Source organism: Ochotona curzoniae, unplaced genomic scaffold, assembly GCF_017591425.1.
Source record: "Ochotona curzoniae isolate NIBS_2020 unplaced genomic scaffold, NIBS_Ocur_1.0 contig_1302, whole genome shotgun sequence".
Taxonomy (NCBI): Eukaryota; Metazoa; Chordata; class Mammalia; order Lagomorpha; family Ochotonidae; genus Ochotona; species Ochotona curzoniae.
The window spans coordinates 19,247,279-19,266,865 of NW_024465035.1; the positions used below are offsets into that span (position 1 = coordinate 19,247,279).

Below are 19,587 nucleotides of genomic sequence, written 5' to 3' on the forward strand. Positions count from 1 at the left end.
ACACCAACCACAGCTGCTCTGGACTCAGAAATCCACATTAAAGAGCTTCTAGAGTCGAGTCCCAGTGGGTCTTCTTGCAGCCCACATATCTTTCACATAGAGTAAATATCTACAGAACTGTGATCCTCAGGACCAAAATCATGCTTTCCTATTCCTTTTCTCTAAGTGTAAGCTTTTTGATGTTTCTGGTCAGCAGGTGCCCTGATTCTGCCAACAGAAGAAAGCAAGTCCCGGGGCCTGCTTCGGAGGAGCCCCAAGGAGGCAGAATTTGGTAGAAGAGTAACACAAGAACACCTGTGCCTTAGTGGCAAGCTCTTTTATAATACTCCCCAACCTAGGTTCTGACCTTGCTAAGAGAATTTAAGAGGATAGGTCACCCATGCTCTAGAGCCATGGAAATAAGTCGTGGATCTTGGCTGCATCAGATCCTGTACCCTGACCTGTACTCCATCTTATACGTACAGTGACAGAACTTTTCAGGGTTTCTCAAAGGGCCAGTGAAGTAATGTAGAATCCTGGGCCTGACCTCGGTCTTACTTATGAACATTTGAGTTCAGGAATCTGCCTCTAACCCCATGTAATGTGATGCAGCCTGCCCTGTATCAGGCCGTGGGCTGGCATTGTAAGATTACAGTATCAGAGAAGGTGGGACAACTGCCCCCAGAGCCAGTGATTGCTGCAGATATCAAAGAGGAAAGGTGCTCACTGTAGGGCCTTTGTACAACTTCCCGAGAGGTAGCAGAGAGGAATGCACACAGATAGGTGATTCTCAGCAAGCTGTGCTGGCAAGACACTCTTTCTTAAGCTCAGGGCTGCCAGGCTTCATGAAAGCACGCAACCCAAGGAAACGCTCAAGAACCATCTGAGTGCCTCACAGGGTTTGCTGAGACCAAGGTAGACCAGCTCCAGAGAACAGATGTTAGCAAGGATTTTTTTTTTTTTTGTCAAGTTAAGGAACTGGTAACACATTAAGTCAACATACACTGCTACATCACCATGGGTTCCCAACGGATGTCAGGTACACTTAGACAGAAATAAACAGCCAAATTGGGGTCACAGGTTAGCCGCCTGAACAGGTAAAATCTTATTCATGTGATTCTATAAAGATAACATACATATTAGCAGAAGAAATAACCAATCAGGATGATTCAATCATTTATTTTATTAAGAACAACAATAATGACAAAAACTACAGCTATGCTTCTATCTGTGGTGTATTAGTCAAATGCTCACACTCAGATGGGCCAAAGAAACCAGGAAATTCAAAGAGCTGGCTCTCTTCTCTGCCTCTCTGCTCTTTGGGAATGTCTAACCCCTCTTTTGTTAACATTTACATTATTTTTTTTAATTGAAAATCCAGATTTACAGAGAGAAGGGGACACAGAAAGATCTTCCATCTGGTGATTCTCACTCCAAATGGCCACAGCGGGCAGAGCTAAACTGATCTGAAGCCAGGCGCCTCTTATAGGTCTCTTGCACAGGTGCTGAGTCCCAAAGCTTTGGGCCATTCTCCACTGCTTTCCCAGATTATAAGCAGGGAACCGGATTAGAAGTGGAGCAGCCGGCACTCAAACCAGCATCCATATGGGATACTGCTGCTTTCAGACAGATGATGGGCCAATTGAGCCACTGTGCCAGCCCCTGGCTGCCCTTCCCTTAAAGTGTGCCATTACACTGTACAAGAGCAATAAACCGTACTCTGTCCTTCATACTTCTAGCAAATCCATTTTCATGGGGAGATTCTACCAGCATGGTTTTGCCCACAAAATACTTGTAATAGTGCTCTAAAATTGTACAAAACACGTTAGGGAAAATGCAGGGGTAGAAACTCCTCTTTGAGGGATTAGAATATATAGTTCTACGATGGATGACTTACTGTGAGTGACAGAGGCTGCATGTAAGAGGAGTTTCTGAAGACCTTGGTTGGCCCTCGAGAGTTGGAGCCAAACCCAAACCCCAAAGCAGAAAATAAGGCATTGTCCCTGTAATTTGTTCTGCCTATCACTAAGATTAGTAATGAGGAAGTTTAATTTTTCCCACAGAATCTGGGAGACAGGATCTTTAAAGGAGAGCCGTAGAGAAAGGTCCTTTCTCACCTGTTAGTGAGAAAGCATCAAATGGGCTTATTGAGAGAGCTGAAGAGTCACCAAACGGGGTTTGCTTAGCAGGATCAGCCTTGAAGGAATATGCCTGCAAAGACTCACACTGGGCTCTGGCTGAAGGGCATAAATGTCTCTTGGATTAGCTCTTCACCAGTCATCAATCCAAGAAGCAATCATCGGCCTAACCTTATAACACATTGGCCTGAAACATCCACTTCACAAGAGACATTCAAATACACCCAGAATTAAACATTCCCAATGTGTATTACCCGAAGAGGGAGAATAAAGACACTGATCATATTCACCCAATAAGTAGTGGTTGAGTGACCATTGCATAGATATACCATGTAAATTAGGATGTGGGCATACAGCATGAAGAACCTCTAGGGCAGAAGGAAATAGGGCACGGCTATTAAATTCTAGAATACAGATTGACTTTGAAGAATTTTCTAAGAATTCCAAGAGACAATCAAGGGAAGCATTACAGGAAAGGAGTGGTGACAGAGGTGCAAGGGCTTCTCCCAGGACTACAGTCTGGTCTTGTCACAGCAAATAAGGTGTCAAACAGATACTGAGTGTAACACCAATCTCTAAAACAGGTGACAGCAAGCAAGGTCTTGTTACAGGGACATTGAATCCAAGCGCTGCCTCTGACACTATCTGCTTTACTTATGGTGTGCTAACTTTAAAAGTCACTGGATTTTGTTTATTTTTATGAAGTTTGATAGATTCCACAGACAAATTCAGGTCAGGGACCTGAGAATACATAAGAGTTAGAGAGGAAGAATCATAAGTTATATTCAGAGAGACGAGAGTTGAAGATGCAGGGGAGACAAGATGCTTCCAAGAGACTGTTAGTCAGACAGACTTGAGTTCAAGTGCCCATCGCACCACTCACTGGAATGGGATTTTGGAAGGTTTAACTGTGTTGTTCTGGCTTCTCATTTGCATACTGGACATACTACTTGACAAGGTACAGGATAGTTGATGCTATAATGCATGCAAATTGCTTCATCCCGAGTCTGAAACATAATGGAGTCTCAGTAAATGCCAGCCATGACACGTGCAATAGCATTTATTACTTTTGTTACTATTGAAGAACAAATGGGTCATAGCATACAGCCACCTGATTCGCAATCATGTGTGTAAAATGAAATTGAGAAGGGGCAAACAGAAAGTCAGGAAACCAAACTAACAAAAAAACATAACCCAGGAGAAAGTGGTCAAAAATAACCAACAAGATCACCAAGAATTGAGAAGGGTTCCTGAATACAGTCACAAGCAGATCGCTGGGGTCCAAGCAGGGCACTATGATAATGAGTGTGGGCAGTGAAGTCACACAACAAGGGCTGGAGGCCATGAGTGAAAGAGGAACAAGGGAAGGGCTGGATGGACTATGTGTCCAGATGACAGGAAGAGCTAGGGGATCAGAATAAGGAGAAAAAAGAAATAGCAAGCAAACAACATCCTAAACACAGGGAAAGGATTAGTGCAACCCAGAATGAAGGCTGGCACAGCCCCGGCTGGACAGAGGGAAGGTGGAAAGCAGGGTTCAAGGGCAGGTGAGTTAGAGGTTTGCGGACATGAAACTGAGAGCGTTCTGACTTCCTCCACGAATGGTAAAGTGTGGGCATGGGATCCCTGCAAGATAAGGCAGGAAATCTTGAAATCTCAGACTAGAAGAAGCTGACAACTTCAGAACTCATGTGACTCTGCAGCCCTGCATCACCTCGGGGCTCCAAATACAGAGGAACCTGAATTGGAGCCCCAGGTTGGCTTGAACTTGAGATGTGCGGTTGGAATGCCGGCAATAATGGAGCCAACCGTAGGTCTGAGCTGCTTCAAGAGAGAAGTGTTCTGCCAAAGAGGAAGTAATCAGGAGGTTGGAATGAAGTTCAGAGAGAGGTGGAGACATTGCAAAGGTGAATAAATAAAAGATCATGGTCAGAAAGTAGGATGAAAAGTCTGATAGGATAAATGGCAAGTGGGAGTCTTTGATGAACTTGGAAAGTGCCTGGAGTGGTTCTGGCAAGCAGGAGAGGGGGTCAGTAGGGCAGAATAGAGTTCAGAGACTCTAGATGACCTACACAGAGCAGTGAAAATCTCATGGTTTAGGAGTGCAAAGACTCATGCCCAGGCTGCCTGGAATAGGAAGGGATGAGCACTGCAAGGGGTGGGATCCTCAGAAGGATCTGGAGATGATCAGCTGTAGAGTAGAAACCGCTCTAGGACTGGGAGGGTGGTAGTTGCAGGGGAAGGAGAGGTTTGGAGGGCAAGATGTTGCCTCTCTCTGGTCTGTCCACTCTTCTAAGGGTATACACTCCCCCTGGAGAAGAATGAGAAGATGGAATTCCCCTTTGGGTCCCTGGAAACCACCAACTTCCGTCGGTTCACTCCAGCATCACTGGCAGAGATTGAGAAGCAAATCACCTCTAAGAAGGCAGCAAAGAAAGTCCGAGACAAGCACAGGAAGCAGAAGGACCAAGAAGAAGAGAAGCTCCGGCCTCAGCTAGACCTGAAGGCCTGTAACCAGCTGCCTAAGTTCTATGGCGAGCTCCCTGCAGAGTTGATCGGGGAGCCACTGGAGGACCTGGACCCCTTCTACAGCACACACCGGGTAAGAGTGACAAGCAGGAATGCGGGCCCCTGGGCTCTAGGAGGTGTTCCCCTGAGCCCGGGAGGATGTGGCAGCCTGCTAGAGACTCAGTCAGTCACCTTAAAACAGATCTTCTCACTCGGATACTCCTTTAGACTCCCAAATGACATTTGTAAGACAAGCTAGTTAAAACCCAAATTCACAAAAGTAGACAAGAGCTGCAGAATTTCAGGAAAAACTGGCTATCTCCCTGCATGAGCTCTAGCTGGGGTCTCTGGAGGTGTTAGCTGTTGTAGCAGGTGGCAAACAGAGCACTGGAGTCTCACAGGATGTGGGCAAGAGAGAGCAGAAATAGAAGGCCAGTGGTCCTCAATGAGGAATGACCCAGGAGTTTGCAAAACTTGTAGTGGGTTCATGAGGTCAAAATAAGTTCATACTCCCATTCTGAGGCCATCTGTCTTTTTAACTCCCATTCTATGGAGAGCATTCAACAGTGCACACGGAGGCCACCAATCTGAGGGTAAGTTCCTCCTCTAACGACTGCTGCAAGGTGACCTGCACATGCCTGCATAATAAATATCTTCAGTTTTAAATTTCTCACGTCACACACACCAAACCAAAAGGTGCAGACACAAACAAAAGCCCCTTGATATTGTCAGTGATTGTTGTAACACTTTTTTAAAAACAAAATCTAAAGTTTGAAACCCCCTTGCTTTCATAAGAGCTGTCCTTGACTGTCAGGCTGTGTGCAGTCAGCCTTAAAAGTCACACACAACCACCCAGTGGAGGACTCAAATCTGGAAGTTGGGAGGGGCAGCATTGCGACGTCATAACTGCGTTTTGTAGAGAAAATTTAAAAAGACACTGGGATGTTTTGTCTCTCTTCTCTTTCCTGCCGAGAGCCTCCACCCTCCTCAGTGCTCAAAGGATGAAAACAGAACAGAATTAGAAGGAAGAAGCATCCCAGGACTCCTCCACTGGGTGGGGTGCATCTTCCCAAGCTTGCTGTCTGCCTCTTGTCCTGCAAGCACTGCCAAGGAACCTGCCCAGTGCACAGTCAGCCAGAGACCTGAATGGTGCTGGGGCAGAGCCGATGCAACACAGAATTCCCTTACAACACTGTGTATTTCCATGGTCCCCAAAGCCTGGCTGCGTAAGCATTCCTGTTTGGCCCTGAAGGCTGATGTCCTGTCTTTTTTGTTGTTTTGTTTTGTTTTGTTTTTTTGCTTCATTGTAGACATTTATGGTGCTGAACAAAGGAAGGACCATCTCCCGCTTCAGTGCCACTCGGGCCCTGTGGCTGTTCAGCCCCTTCAACCTGATCAGAAGGATGGCCATCAAACTGTCTGTCCACTCGTATCCTTTGCTCACTTGCTTGTTGCGCATGTTGGTGTCAGCCTGGCCCACCGCACCCAGCACTCCCCTCAGAGGTCAGTGATGGAAGCTTCCAGAATACAAAAGCTGTCTGTGAACTCGATGTGTCCAACATCCCCAAGGCTGTCCCAGATGCATAGGAAGAGTTGGTGTCTCCTGCAAGTTAGGTCCATTTTGGACTCGGACACAGTTATGGACATGGAGAAAAGTCCTCTTTTTAATTTTTTATTTTCTTTTTAATAGTTTACATGATTGAGAGAGGTACACACCCATGTGGACCTCTGATTAGGGCAGGGAGGGTCAGGTATGGAAGAAAGTAGGTCGGAGAAATGTTGCAACTTTTTTCTTTGTCCATGGGTAGGAGATGAGTGCTGTGTCTTATTCTCAAACAACATTAGCACCTGGGGTAAGGGGGACAGTCATTTTTTTCCTCTCTTTTGCCCATGGGGAGGAAGGGAAGAAGACTGCTCCTTTCTGTCAAACTATATTAGCACCCTGGGGATGGGGGACGGTCATTTGATGACACCTAAATGACCCGGATGTAGGGAAGAGTGCTCTGGGGATGTTACCTGAGTGGTTTTGATAGCTCTGAGAATTTGTTGGTTTCATTGCTGCAGAGCTGAAAAAAATCTTTCCAGGGTCTACTGATTGACGAGGTTCACCTTAGTGCATCCACAGATCCAGGAATATGCTGAAAGCTTGGCCAGGAGAATTGTGCAACCTATTTGCTCTTCATCCTCTGATGAGGCAGTCGTTGTTCCCTGCTGGTCCCATGTATGCATTTGGGCATGTTGTCCACTGTGCAGGCATTAGCAACTGAGGGAGGCCCACTCCCCATAAATCACTCCAAGGTCAGACTACACATTCTGTGATTTTCCCTGTGGCCAGGGTCTGAGTCCAGCCATCCAGCTGGGGAATCCCCTAAGAAACCTCGTCTGCTGTGACCTCTGACTTGACTCTTACGTGTGTCAGCCCAGTGCAAGATCAGGTGCTGTCTGTCACCTGTACCAGCTGATGCACATACCCGTGGATGCAACTGACTGGTTAGTTCTGCCTCAGATGAACTAACAGGTACCACAACCCAGCCCAGGCCAGCCAGCCCCAGACACAGTCTGGAGGGTGCTGGAGGGTGCTGCAGCTTAGTCGGGGCAACCTCAATAACTTCCACCAAGCCAAGCTCCAGGTGCAATTCCAGCCCTGCTTTTAGCACGTGCCGGCCTCTGCTGTAGTCCAGACCAACCCAGCCCATATCCCATCCGGCTGTTGCACACACCCATGGGTGCTGCAGCTTAGGTGAGCCCACCCTGCCCCCAAACCCAGTCCTCACTTGTGCCTGGTCTATCTTGGCCCACCCCCAGCCCTGGTTCTTGTGCTCACCAGCAGAAGACACAGCCTAGCAAGGGAGTGCTCACAGTTCCTCTAACAGGCACGCTTCCTGCCCCGGATAAGACAGGAGGCCCAAGTTGAGCTGGAGAGGCACTGCTTACTGGGCCAAAGACAGAGGCCTCCACAGAGCAACCAGAACAGACCACAGCAGGCAAGCAGACTGCTCTATTAGGGTCTCATTGGGCTCCAAGCTCTGCCATCATCCCAGCTTACTCCAAAAACTGCTAGCAGGTTAGAATGCAAGGAGATCTGGGTTTCTGCTGTAGAGGAATGTAATGATATGTGAATAAATGTCTATGTTGCATTAATTGTGTGAGGTAGCAACAAATCCTACTGCAGTTGTTTTTTTCAAGGCCAGCTGGGGTATTTGGGAAAGAAAAGAACTAGGGCTTAGCTTCTAAGGTTCTTCCCTGGTGAATGACCACACTGGAAGTTCCTACTGACAAATTCAGCTCTGGCTTCCAGGGGTTGAGGTGTACACGCAAGATTGCCCTCTTTGCCAGCCTCTCTTGGCAGGCGCTCTCCCCAGCCTGTGCCCTCTGGAGTGGCTTGTTGAGTTCTTGGACAGTTACTACTGGACCAGCCACATTGCTTACTCAGATTGTATTGTGCTTTTTCTGCCTTTATGGCTCACCAGGAGGAGCTACATTTTCTGATTTGACTCCTGGGTTTCCAGACTATATGGGAGGATACTTAGTGACAATACCAGCCTCTCATTGGCGAAATATTTGCTAAGTGTCAGTGCTGATACAGGGTATACATCCCATTTCACAGATAATGAAACTGACCCTCAATGCATCAGTCAACTGTGCAACATCACGGGGCTGGTTAGGAGGTCCAGGCTATATCCTGTTAAAAGCAATGACTATGAAGAGGAAATTGATCATGAATGGAAATGAGTTAGGGTAATTATTCTCTCAATGTGCCACCTCTTCTAGGACAGTTACTGCTTTCTAAAAAATATGTATACCATTACCCAGATATTAACAATAAAGAGAACTGGCAAACCAGCTTTCTGTGGATCCTGGTTGAATTACATCCAGATAAGTAAGAAACAGCTAATTAGGGATAATATCCTTTTAAAAGAAGCAAGAGGCCAGTGAATATTCTTTAATATGAGACTCGATGAGTAAATAATTCCTTGCTGGAGCTGCAGCTGGGTAGCAAGTACATGTTGGAAACTGACAGGTTTGATCATTCAAAGGCACCTATTTGCAATAGAGAATTTTCAGAGAGCAAGTACAACTGTTTCCCCCTGAGTGATTATTGCAGTGACTTTTGATGTGTTCTGTAAGTAGCACTACACGTAAGACAGCATAGAACTTCGAAGGCCTATATAGAATTAGCAGTAGGCTTTTGACTGCTTGGGTAGATGCTTCTCCCTGTGTGAACACATTTCCTGATGCAAACAGCAGATCCCTTTTCAGAGTGCATGTGTTCCCAAGCAACCACGAAACAATGCTCCCTGGAGGCATTTGCAGAGGCCTGAAAGAACCATGCACACTCTTTGGCCCCCACGGAGGTCAGGACAGAGACGAGGGCTGTGTGTGGTCTGTGGCTGGAGCACAAGCAGAGGCTTTGTTTTTCCTTAGGAAGCATTGCCAGGAGCCCAGCTTGGCCAGAGGACAAGTGGCCAAGTGAAGAGTGGTATCCACCTGTGCTTCTCCCAACCCCGGTGACCCTTCCACTCACGCTCCTTTCCCTTCTGATAATGCCTCAGCCTGTCCCCTGCTCCTGCCTCCTCATTGGCTCTTCAGGAATCTCCATGCCAGCCTGATCCATATTTTCCTCCACAGCCAGCATTGCAGGCACTGCTCTGTGCCTGCCTCCACCAGTCCTAAGGCCCATTCCCCCAGTGTCTTTGACCTCAAGCTATTGAACTAGTCATTCCCATGAGCCACTCTTCCATGTGTCTCTAACTACCTAGCTTCTCTTTGTTAGAACAGAGGAGCGGTGTGCCAGCTGAAATGACAACCCACATTGCACAGTGAGATGGATGCATTGGGGCAGAAGGAAATTTTGGAGAAGGTATTCTATTTTCCTAGGAATCTGGTATAAAAGAGATCTGAGTCCTCCTCTCAGCACCAGGCTGAACCAGATGTAAGATCTTGGGAAAATTACTTCAGCCCCAGCGGCCCATTTCCCAATTCCCCTTTGTAGAGCATCATACCCCAACTAGAAAACAGTTGGTACAAAGTGCCCAACCCCGGTGGTGCTCACAGAGTGTTAATGAGTGAGAATATTCTCTCTCCGAGCACCACTTTAATCTCTCAACATCTAGACGATCCTACTTAAGGCCGGAGAGATCTGGACTTTCAGCTTTTCCTTAACCTGTGCCTCTCAGATGGTTCAGCTTGTTTATTACAGTCACTATTGTGGTCAATTGCGTGTACATGACCCAAAGCGAATCTTCGGACAAAATTGAGTGAGTAGATTTGCTGTCCTTGCGCCTCTGTCTTTGTTTCTGTCCTCTTCCTTCACCTGCTGGCCTTTTATTTATCCTCCCAGATCTCATCTGCACCCTGCTGAATCTTGCTATTTCACTTTGTAAGGATGTGCACTTTGGTAACTGTTAAACACACACGTTGAAGTTTTAGATCCAGTGGGAGATAGATTAGTATTTCTGAGCGTTTTGCAGCTTTTTCAACAGCACATTGCAATTTCCTGGGGACACTTTTTTTTTTGTTTTTTTTTTTTTTTTTGGTTTTCTTTGTTTTTTTAATACTGGTGTGTGAGTTCAACCCTAGAAAGTTTGAGTTCTTTGGTCTGGGTGGTATAGGCATAGTATTCTCCTCAGTACCACAGCACATGCGCAAACACACACACACACACACACACACTCACTCACTCTACACATGAGTGAAGTTTAAGGAAGATCTACTCTGAAGGAGCAACAGAGCAAAATAGAGACACAGCTATGAACAATGGTCCAAAAATTACCCACAGTAAAATTAGCCACAAGCAAAGTTACTCTTATTACCACAATTCTCAGATTTCAAATCTCCTTAGGTTATTCCACGTGCCTGGGTTGGAGGACAGACCCTCTCTAGATGCAGAATAACACAATTTTCCAAAATGCCCAGAAAAAAACTTCTGGCATGAAAGTGTAAAATTCTGTCTTTTTCCAACTATATTTTTGACACCTGTGACAGATGACACCTCACAGCAGAAAAAAAAATGTTCTCTTTCTATTAACAAGTTAAAGGGGGAAATCATGTGATTCTCTTAAATCAATGCTGAAAATTATTTGATAAAGTTCAATTTTCACTTTTGATTTCAATATCTTTTAAAAGTGGGGCTAGACATGAAACACGTCAGTCTGACGAAAGGCATTCATTCTTTAAAAAGTAGCAAACATCCTACTGAGCTATGAGCTTGGAAACTCTTCCCTTTAAGAACAAAAGGGGAAAAATGATATCTATTCTCATCAGTTCACCTTTATAATTAAGGCCACAGGGACAAGATTAAAAGGTATAAATATAAGAAAAGGTAAAAAGGTGCTCTAATTTACAACTAATAATCTTGAGGACATAAAATATCCAACAGACTCTAAAGATAAGCTATTAGAATTAGTGAGAGTATGGCAAGGTGTTTTGGTGGAGATTAATATATATATATATATATATATCAATTGCATATCTAGCATCAGCAAATAGGATTTTTTTAAAGATTTATTTTTATTATTTTTTATTGGAAAGGCAGATATACAGAGAGGAGAGACAGAGAGGAAGATCTTCCGTCCGATGATTCACTCCCCAAGTGAGCGCAACGGGCCGATACTATGCCAGTCCGAAGCCAGGAGCCTCTTCCGGGTCTCCCACGTGGGTGCAGGGTCCCAAAGCCTTGGGCCGTCCTCGACTGCTTTCCCGGGCCACAGGCAGGGAGCTGGAAGGGAAGCGGGGCTGCCGGGATTAGAACCGGCGCCCATATGGGATCCCGGGCATGCAAGGCGAGGACCTTTAACCACTTGCGCCACCGCGCCAGGCCCCAAATAGGATTTTTTTCAAAAATATCACTGCTGCCACTTATAATATTATGCTAGCACTTAAAGATATCAAGTATCTAGCAATGAAATTATTGAAATATAACTAAGATCTCTATAAACATAATTATAGAAGGTATTGAGTAAAATTGTTAGAATCTGCAATAAATGGGGTGATAACGTTATGTTCTTGCAACCAAAGCCTCAATATTGTAAAAACTTCTCCAGATGGCTAATAAATTTTATGTAATTTCCAACCCATATCTCAACAGGCTTTCATTGTATTACTTGACAAACTGGTTCCAAAATGTAAATGAGAATGCAAAGAGCAAATTACACTCAAGACATTTTTGAGGAGAGAAAGAGGTGGGAGAAGTCACTGTTCTAGATGTTGTGATTTGCTCTGAAGCTCCAAGCACTGAAGGAGTGCGCCATTGTTCTAACAGCCCAAGACAGCCCAGAGCAGGGGCAGACATCTCATCTGTGGTGACAATGGCCCCAGAGGGAGAGAGGAGAAACCCACTTCAGCAAGCAGTGCTGGAGAAGTAGGAATGTCAGTGGGGAAATTTTATCGTATCCAACTTGGCACCACACTCAGGAATCAATTCCAGCTACTAACAGCTGGTTTTCCTTAGACGGAAAAAAAGCAAAGCTAAATTTCAGGATAGAAAAAGCTTTACTACATGTGACACAAGAATCATAGGGGAAAAGACAGGCACATTTTAGGATACTAAATTTGAGGACTTCTGCTCCTCAAAGGACAAGCTCAAGAAACTGGAGACACCTGTAAGGCATAGCTCTTAAAGGTGGATAAGAATCAGAATCTCTACCATCAAATGGGAGGGAGTCACAAAAGTCAAAATCCAAACAGCCAGGAAGCACAACCAAGTATTCTTAACTATTTTAATCCAGAAGAAGCAAATCAGGCTCAGACTGGGAAATTTTCTCCTTCTCTCACTCTAGTGGGGGGGGGGGCGGGTGGGCACTAGTGCCACGTATCCAGAAACAGCAAGCAAAACTCACGCACCACTAGATGTGTGTATGAATGCAGAAATGTTTGGAAAGCGATGGACATGATCCAGTAAGAGTGACAGCTCATACTCTGTGCTTCTCTAGTTCTCTAGTGATCTTGCACACCTACACTTGACAGGAATATGTGCGTGTGGCCCCAGACTACACATACAAGGAGGAGCACGATCAATGTGGATACGAATCCAATCCTGAAAACAACCCAAATCTTCATAGGTCTGGAGCACGTTGGACATTCCTGTTCTATTCTAAAGTGGGATAATGTTCAGCAATGGGAGGAGTCAACTATAGCTCTGCGCAAGAAAAAGGTCAATTCTTAACAACAACAAAGACCAGACGCAAGGGATTGCACAAGGACCATTCCATTCAAAATTTAAAATCGAGTAAAGCTGTAATGTTTCAGGCTTCTTACTATGAGAAACTTGATAATTGATAAAGGGAGAGCATTTAGCTGCTGGTTCTGGAGGCTCAGAAGCCCAGAAGCATGGCACCAGCGTCTCCCCAGCCTCTGGTGAGGGTCTCATTGCCGCATCATGATGTGCAAGACAGAGCAGCTGTGCTGGCTCAGGTCTCTCGCCTTCTTCTAGTGAAGAAGCGCCATCATGGGCCTCAGCATCATGACCTCATGGAATCTTAGTCACCTGCCCAAGGCCTCACCTCCAAACTCATAACAGAAATTAGCAGATTAAATCTCCAACACATGGATTTTTTTAGGAACACATTCAAATCACCCCATAGATGCACATTAAGAAAAATATATATATATGAAGACAAGAAAAGTGACAGAAATTAGGAAAAGAGCCAACTCCAAGAAAGAGGAGATTTTGTTAGAAAGGGGCTGGTAAGTGCTCCTAGCATCCCATTTTGTGACATGCACAGTTTCACATACACTATTAAAGAATGAATTGTGTCTCCAGAAAGCACCTATAGGATGTTGAAGCACTTGAGTGAAGTTGAATGAGATCATGAGAGTGAAGTCCCTGGCCCACAGGACTGGTGCCCTTTGAAGGGGAAAAGACACCAGAGTTCTTTCCTGGATGATTGAGAACACAGGGAGATATAGCCATCAACATGGCAGGAAAAGCACGTTGTAAGTCCCGGGCCCTGCAGGTCCTCTGATCACAGACATACATCCAAAAGTCTGCACAAATAAATATCTGTCCTAGTCACCTTGCCATGGTATCTTGTGATGAAAGCCATATGACTGATAAACAGCACTAATTTCACCACTAACTTATGCTTTAAGTACACTTGAATTTTGAATAATACATTCTTAAGAAAAGCTTTACAGGGCCTGGTATGGTAGCCTAGTGGCTGAAGTCCTTGCCTTGAATGCTCCAGGATCCCGCGTGGGCTCTGGTTCATGTTCTGGCTGCTCCACTTCCCTAGTGATCTCTGCTTGTGGCTTGTGAAGGCAGTAGAGTATGGCCAGAACCTTGAGATCCTGCACCCAAGTGGGCGACCTGGAGGAGGCTCCTGGCTTTGGATCAGCTCAGCTCTGGCCGTTGCAGTCACTTGGGGAATGAACCAGGGGATGGAGGGTCTTCCTCTCTGTAACTCCTTCTCTCTAAATCTGACTTTCCAGGAGAGATGAATAAATCTTTTTTTCCTTTTTTTAATTTTGAATTTTATGGTACAATTAAGATCAATAAAGAAATGAAAAAGAAAACACCAAAGCTTCTTGGGTAAAGTGATGTTACTGTGGGATCTACAAGTCAGTGGAGAAGTTGACAAAAGAAGCTATTTGGAAGAAATGAATATAAAAACAAATATATCAAAACCCATGGGTTGCAGCAAAAACAAAATGGAAAGGGTTAATGATTTTACAATTTGCGTGAAAGCTGCCTTATATCAGAGAAAACATGATATTTGTCCTTTGGGGATTGGCTTATTTCACTGAGCATAATGGTTTCTAGTTGGGACCATCTGGTTGCAAATGGTATAATTTCATTATTTTTAATGGCTGAGCAGCATTCTGTGGAATAGATGCACCACAGTTCCTTTAACCACTCCTATTTGGGTGGGCACCTGGGTTGGTTGGTTCCATGTTTTTTGCTATTGTAGATTCTGCTGCTCTAGATGTGTGATTACAGATCCCTTTCTCATAGGCAGTTTTCATTTCCTGTGGATGCATTCCTGGCAGTGGGACAGCAGGTTCATGTGGCAGGTTTGTTTGGAGTTCTCTAAGCTTTCTCCATACTGATTTCAGTAGTGGTTGTACTAACCTATACTTCCACCAGCAGTAAAGGAGGGCACCTTTCTCCACACAAGCACACCAGCAGGTGTTGTTAGTAGAGTTCTGAATGTAAGCCAACTTCACTGGAGTTGGAACCTCAATGTGGGTTTCATTTGAATCTCCCTGACAGCTAGGGAGTCTGAACATCTTTTGGAAAATGTCTGTTAGCTATTTCAATTCGTTCTTTTGAAAAATGTCTGTTCATCTCCTTTACCCATTTCTTCACAGGTCTGTTTTTATTGCTGTCCCTGGTTCCTGAAGCTCTTTGTAAATCCTGGATATTAGTCGCCTTTCACTTGTGTAGTATGCAAAAAAATTTCTCCCATTCCATTGGTTGTTCTTCACTTTGTTGTTTCCTTTGCTATACAGAAGCTTTTCAGTTTAATGTAGCCCATTTGTTCATTTTGGTTTTGACTGCCTATGCTTTTGGTGTCTTTTCCAAGAAGTTTTTCCCCATCCCTGTATCTTGGAGAGTGCTTCCTATGTTTTCCTTTAATACTTCAGTGCTTTCTGGGTGTAGATTTAGGTCCTAGTTCCATTTAGAGCTGATTTTTGCATGATGTGATAGATGCTGGTCCTGCTATCCAGTTGTCCCAACAGCATTTGTTGAAGAGACCAGGCTTTTCCCACAGATTGTTTTCAGTTTAATTTAATTTAATTTAATTTAATTAGTTGGCTATACATGTGCATGCTCCCTTCCTGGGTTTCTATTCTGTCCCATTGATCTGCTCTGTTTCTGTACCAGTACCAGACTGTTTTGGTGATCACTGGTCGGTAGTATGTCTTGAGGTCTGGAATTGTGATTCCTCCAGCTTGGTTTTTATTCTTCGGATAGCTTTGGCTATTCATAGTCTCTTGTGTTTTCAGATGAACTTCTGTATCTTCTTTTCTATTTCTGAAAAGAATGTTGTTGGGATTTTGATTGGGATCATAACGAATCTGTATATTACTTTTGGAAATATGGACATTTTGGTAATGTTGATCCTGCCAATCCAGGAACATGGTAAGTTTTTCCATTTTTCTATTTCTTTTTTTAATGTTTTCTAGTTTTCATCATAGAGGTCTTCCACATATTTAGTGAGTCTAATTCCTAGGTATTTAAGATTCTTCTCTGCTACTTTTAGGGGACTTTCTTTCTCAGCCATGGAATTATTTACATACACTAGCGCCATCGATTTGTGTTCATTAACTTTGTATCCTGCTACCCTGCCAAAGTATTCTATGAGTTCCAAAAGTCACTTCACTGAGTCTTTGGTTCTGCTAAGTAGAGAATCATGTCATCTGCAAATAGGGATAATTTCAATTCCTTGTTTCCTGTTTGAATTCGTTTAATTTCTTTTTCTTGCCTAATAGCTCTGGCAAGGACTTCCAATACTTTATTGAAGAGTAATGGCAAGAGTGGACATTCTCGTCTAATTCCAGATCTTAGCAGAAAAGTTTCCAATATTTCCACATTTAGTGTGATAGTGGTGTTGGGTTTTTCGTATATTGCTTTGAATCATGAAGCAACTAAAATCCAAATCGCACTATAACATGGACTGAGATGGAATCAGTAATTAAAGCCCTCCCAACCAAAAAAAAAAAAAAAAAAGCCCTGGAACAGATAACTTCTCTGCTGAATTGTACCAAATGTTCCAAGAGGAACTTACCCAAACTCTCCACAAGCTTTTCTAAATGATAGAAATGGGGCCCCGCGCGGTGGCGCAAGTAGTTAAAGGTCCTCGCCTTGCACGCCCGGGATCCCATATGGGCACCGGTTCTAATCCTGGCAGCCCCGCTTCCCTTCCAGCTCCCTGCCTGTAGCCTGGGAAGGCAGTCGAGGACGGTCCAAAGCTTTGGGAACCTGCACCCGCGTGGGAGACCCGGAAGAGGCTCCTGGCTTCGGATCGGCATAGCATCGGCCCGTTGCGCTCACTTAGGGAGTGAATCATCGGACGGAAGATCTTCCTCTCTGTCTCTCCTCTCTGTATATCCGCCTTTCCAATGAAAAAAATAATAATAAAAATAAATCTTTAAAAAAAATAATAAATGATAGAAATGGAGGCAATCCTTTCAAATTCTTTCTATGAAGCCAATATCACCGTAATACCAAAGCCAGAGAAACAACAGAAAAAGAGAACTACAGACCGATATTATTGATGTACATAAATGCAAAGATCCTCAGCAAAATACTAGCCAACGGGATCCAACAGTACATCAGGCAGATCATTCACCTGGACCAGGTGGGCATGCAGGGGTGGTTCAGCATTCACAAACCAATAAATGTGATATCAACAAATTGAAAAATGAAAACCATATGATCATCTAATAGATGCAAAGAAGGCATTTGATAAAATCCAACACCACTTCATGTTAAAATCCTTAAACAAGATGAATAATTTTTTTAAAAGATTTACTTTATTCTTATTGGAAAGTCAGGTGTACAGAGAGGAGGAGAGACAGAAACGACGATATTTCATGTGATGACTGACTCCCCAAGTGGCTGCAACTCCTGGAACTGTGCCGATCCAAAGGGAGGAGCCCAGAGCCTCTTCTGGGTCTCCCACATGGGTACAGGGTCCCAAGACTTTGGGCCATCCTTGACTGCTTTCCCAGACCATAAACAAGGAGCTGGATGAGAAGCAGGGCTGCCAGGATTGGGCAAGAAGTTTAGCCACTAGGCTACCGTACCAGGCCCAAGATGAAAAACCTACACAGTTACTATATACTCCTTTAAAGAAAAAGCTACTAAACAAAATCAAAAGGAACAAAAAATGAAACTTATAATGCCATGAAGGTAAAAAAACATGCCACTGAATGACTAATATGTCGCTGAAGAAATGAAAAAGAAACTCAAGAAACTTCTTGAAGAGAATGATGCTTCTGTATGACCTATGAGTCAGGGAAGAAATTAGTGAAAAAATAAAGTTATTTTGAAGCAACAAGCAAACAAACAAACAAAAACACCAAAATCTGTGAGATATGGTTTCTGCTGATCTTTGTTGGTGAGATGTGTCTCCTGTTAGGCAACAGATAGATGGATTTTGTTTTATTAATCCAGTCTGCTTATCAATGACTTCTGATTGATGCATTTAAGCCATTTACATTCAAGGTTAATATAAATAGGTGGCAATTTGGTCCCATCACTTTATCCATGGGTTGTTAATTGATATAGTCTTCTGTTGTCATTTTACTGGGATATTCTTCACATTTGCTTTTGGTTTTAGTGGGTACTATTCTTTCTCTCTGTCAAGAGAACATCTGTAAGTATCGTTTGTAGGGCAGCTTTGGAAAAGGTGTGTTCTTTGAGCTTTTCTTTACTGTGGAAGAATTTTATTTCATTTTCAAGGACAAAGGAAATCTTTACTGGTACATAATTCTGGGATGACAATTTTTCCTTTTGGAATCTGGAATATGTTGCTCTATTCTCTTCTGCCCTGTTGGGTTTCCTGTAAGTGACCAGCTGTGAATTTAGTTGCCATTCTCTATAGGTCAATTGGTTTTTTCACATGTACATTTAAGGATCTTTTCCTTATGTTCAATTTAAGAGAACTTGATTATCATGAGTGGTGATGAAGATCGCTTTTGATCAAGCCTGTTGGGAGTTTGTGCCCCTCCTGGATGTTGTTTCCCAGTTCTTTGTCTAGATTAGGAAAATTTTCCTTTCATTATTTCATTAAATACATCTTTAAACCAAGTTTCTTTTTCTGTGCCTTCTAGAACTCCCATAATTCTTATATTTAACCTTTTAATAGTGTATTTTAATTATTACATACTTTTTTTAGCTGATCCAGTTCTGCTTCCAGCTTTGTAACAAGAAATATCTTCTCCATGGTAACAATAAATATCTTCCAGTTCTGAGATTCTTTCTTCTGCTTCACTCATTCCATTATTGAGACTTTTCACTGAATTTTTAGCTTGCTCTATTGAGTCCTTCATTTCCAATAATTCAGCTTGGTTTTGTTTCAGTGTTGTTATTTCCTGTGTGACATATTCCTTAAATTCCTTCAATGCCTGTATGTTCTTCTCATTGTTGATAAGAAGCTTTACAATGAGTTTTCTGAATTCTATATCCCCCATTTCCTTGGTTAACTCCGAGGTTGATAAAGAGTTTTGCTTCTTTTCAGGGGAGTCTTTAGTAATATTTATTGTGCTCTGTCTCTTTTTTTGCTCTTGGTCATTGTACTTCTGGTTATCAGATTCTTCTCCTTAGGGCAGGTTTCTAAGCTGTGTCACCCACAGGTGTACAATTCAATTTTACTTATTGCGGTTGGTACACGGTTTTTTGTTTGCAGTCATATGCCACTCACTCAAGCAAGTTTCAGACCTGGGCTCTTGTGTTAGCCTTCCACCATGGTCTCTGTAGCCTCAGCTCCTGGCTCACCAGTCTTCATCTCCTGTTATCCAGTGCTGTGGCTGCTCTTTTTTCCATACAACCTTTCTTTCACTTCTAGTTTGAGCAGTTTCCAGGATTAGGAAGACACAAAGTGTCCTAAATAACTAGATTCTTGGTGGTGCTGCTCTTGGTGGAACCTGCTGGCCATTAGGTCTGAGGGTCACACAGAGCTATTTTGAGTCATAAGATGTCAAAGTTGGTATTATTTCCCCTGTGGGACCCATGCAATGCACTAAGCTCAGTGGGTTTGTTCCCAGCTCAGCACTAAATGTGCAGCTCACTATTATCCTTGCATTGTCAAAGCCTTTGCCACACTGTATAAATGATGCCTGATGTGCCACTAGTAGAGTTCTTGATCTGTTGGCCATTAGGTCTGGGGCTACCCGGACCTATTTTTGGGGGAATCTGTAGGATGCCATGATACAATTCACTGAGCCAGGAATGAGTTCAGTCCTGACCCATAGCCTATGCATCTCTATACAAAATGGCACCTGATTCAGCACTGTT

General features: G+C 43.7%; 1 protein-coding gene across 4 annotated transcripts in view; it reads left to right on the forward strand.

The window, feature by feature from the left end:
• Positions 1 to 4,446: 4,446 nt before the first annotated feature.
• SCN10A (sodium voltage-gated channel alpha subunit 10) overlaps positions 4,447 to 19,587 on the forward strand; it is a 78,375-nt gene continuing 63,234 nt past the window's right edge. For all 4 annotated transcript variants that reach the window (XM_040965476.1, XM_040965470.1, XM_040965484.1 and 1 more), the window contains exons 1-3: positions 4,447 to 4,719; positions 5,936 to 6,054; positions 9,803 to 9,883. In XM_040965476.1, the coding sequence (XP_040821410.1) occupies positions 4,447 to 4,719; positions 5,936 to 6,054; positions 9,803 to 9,883 (473 nt within the window). The remainder of the gene's footprint in view (positions 4,720 to 5,935; positions 6,055 to 9,802; positions 9,884 to 19,587) is intronic.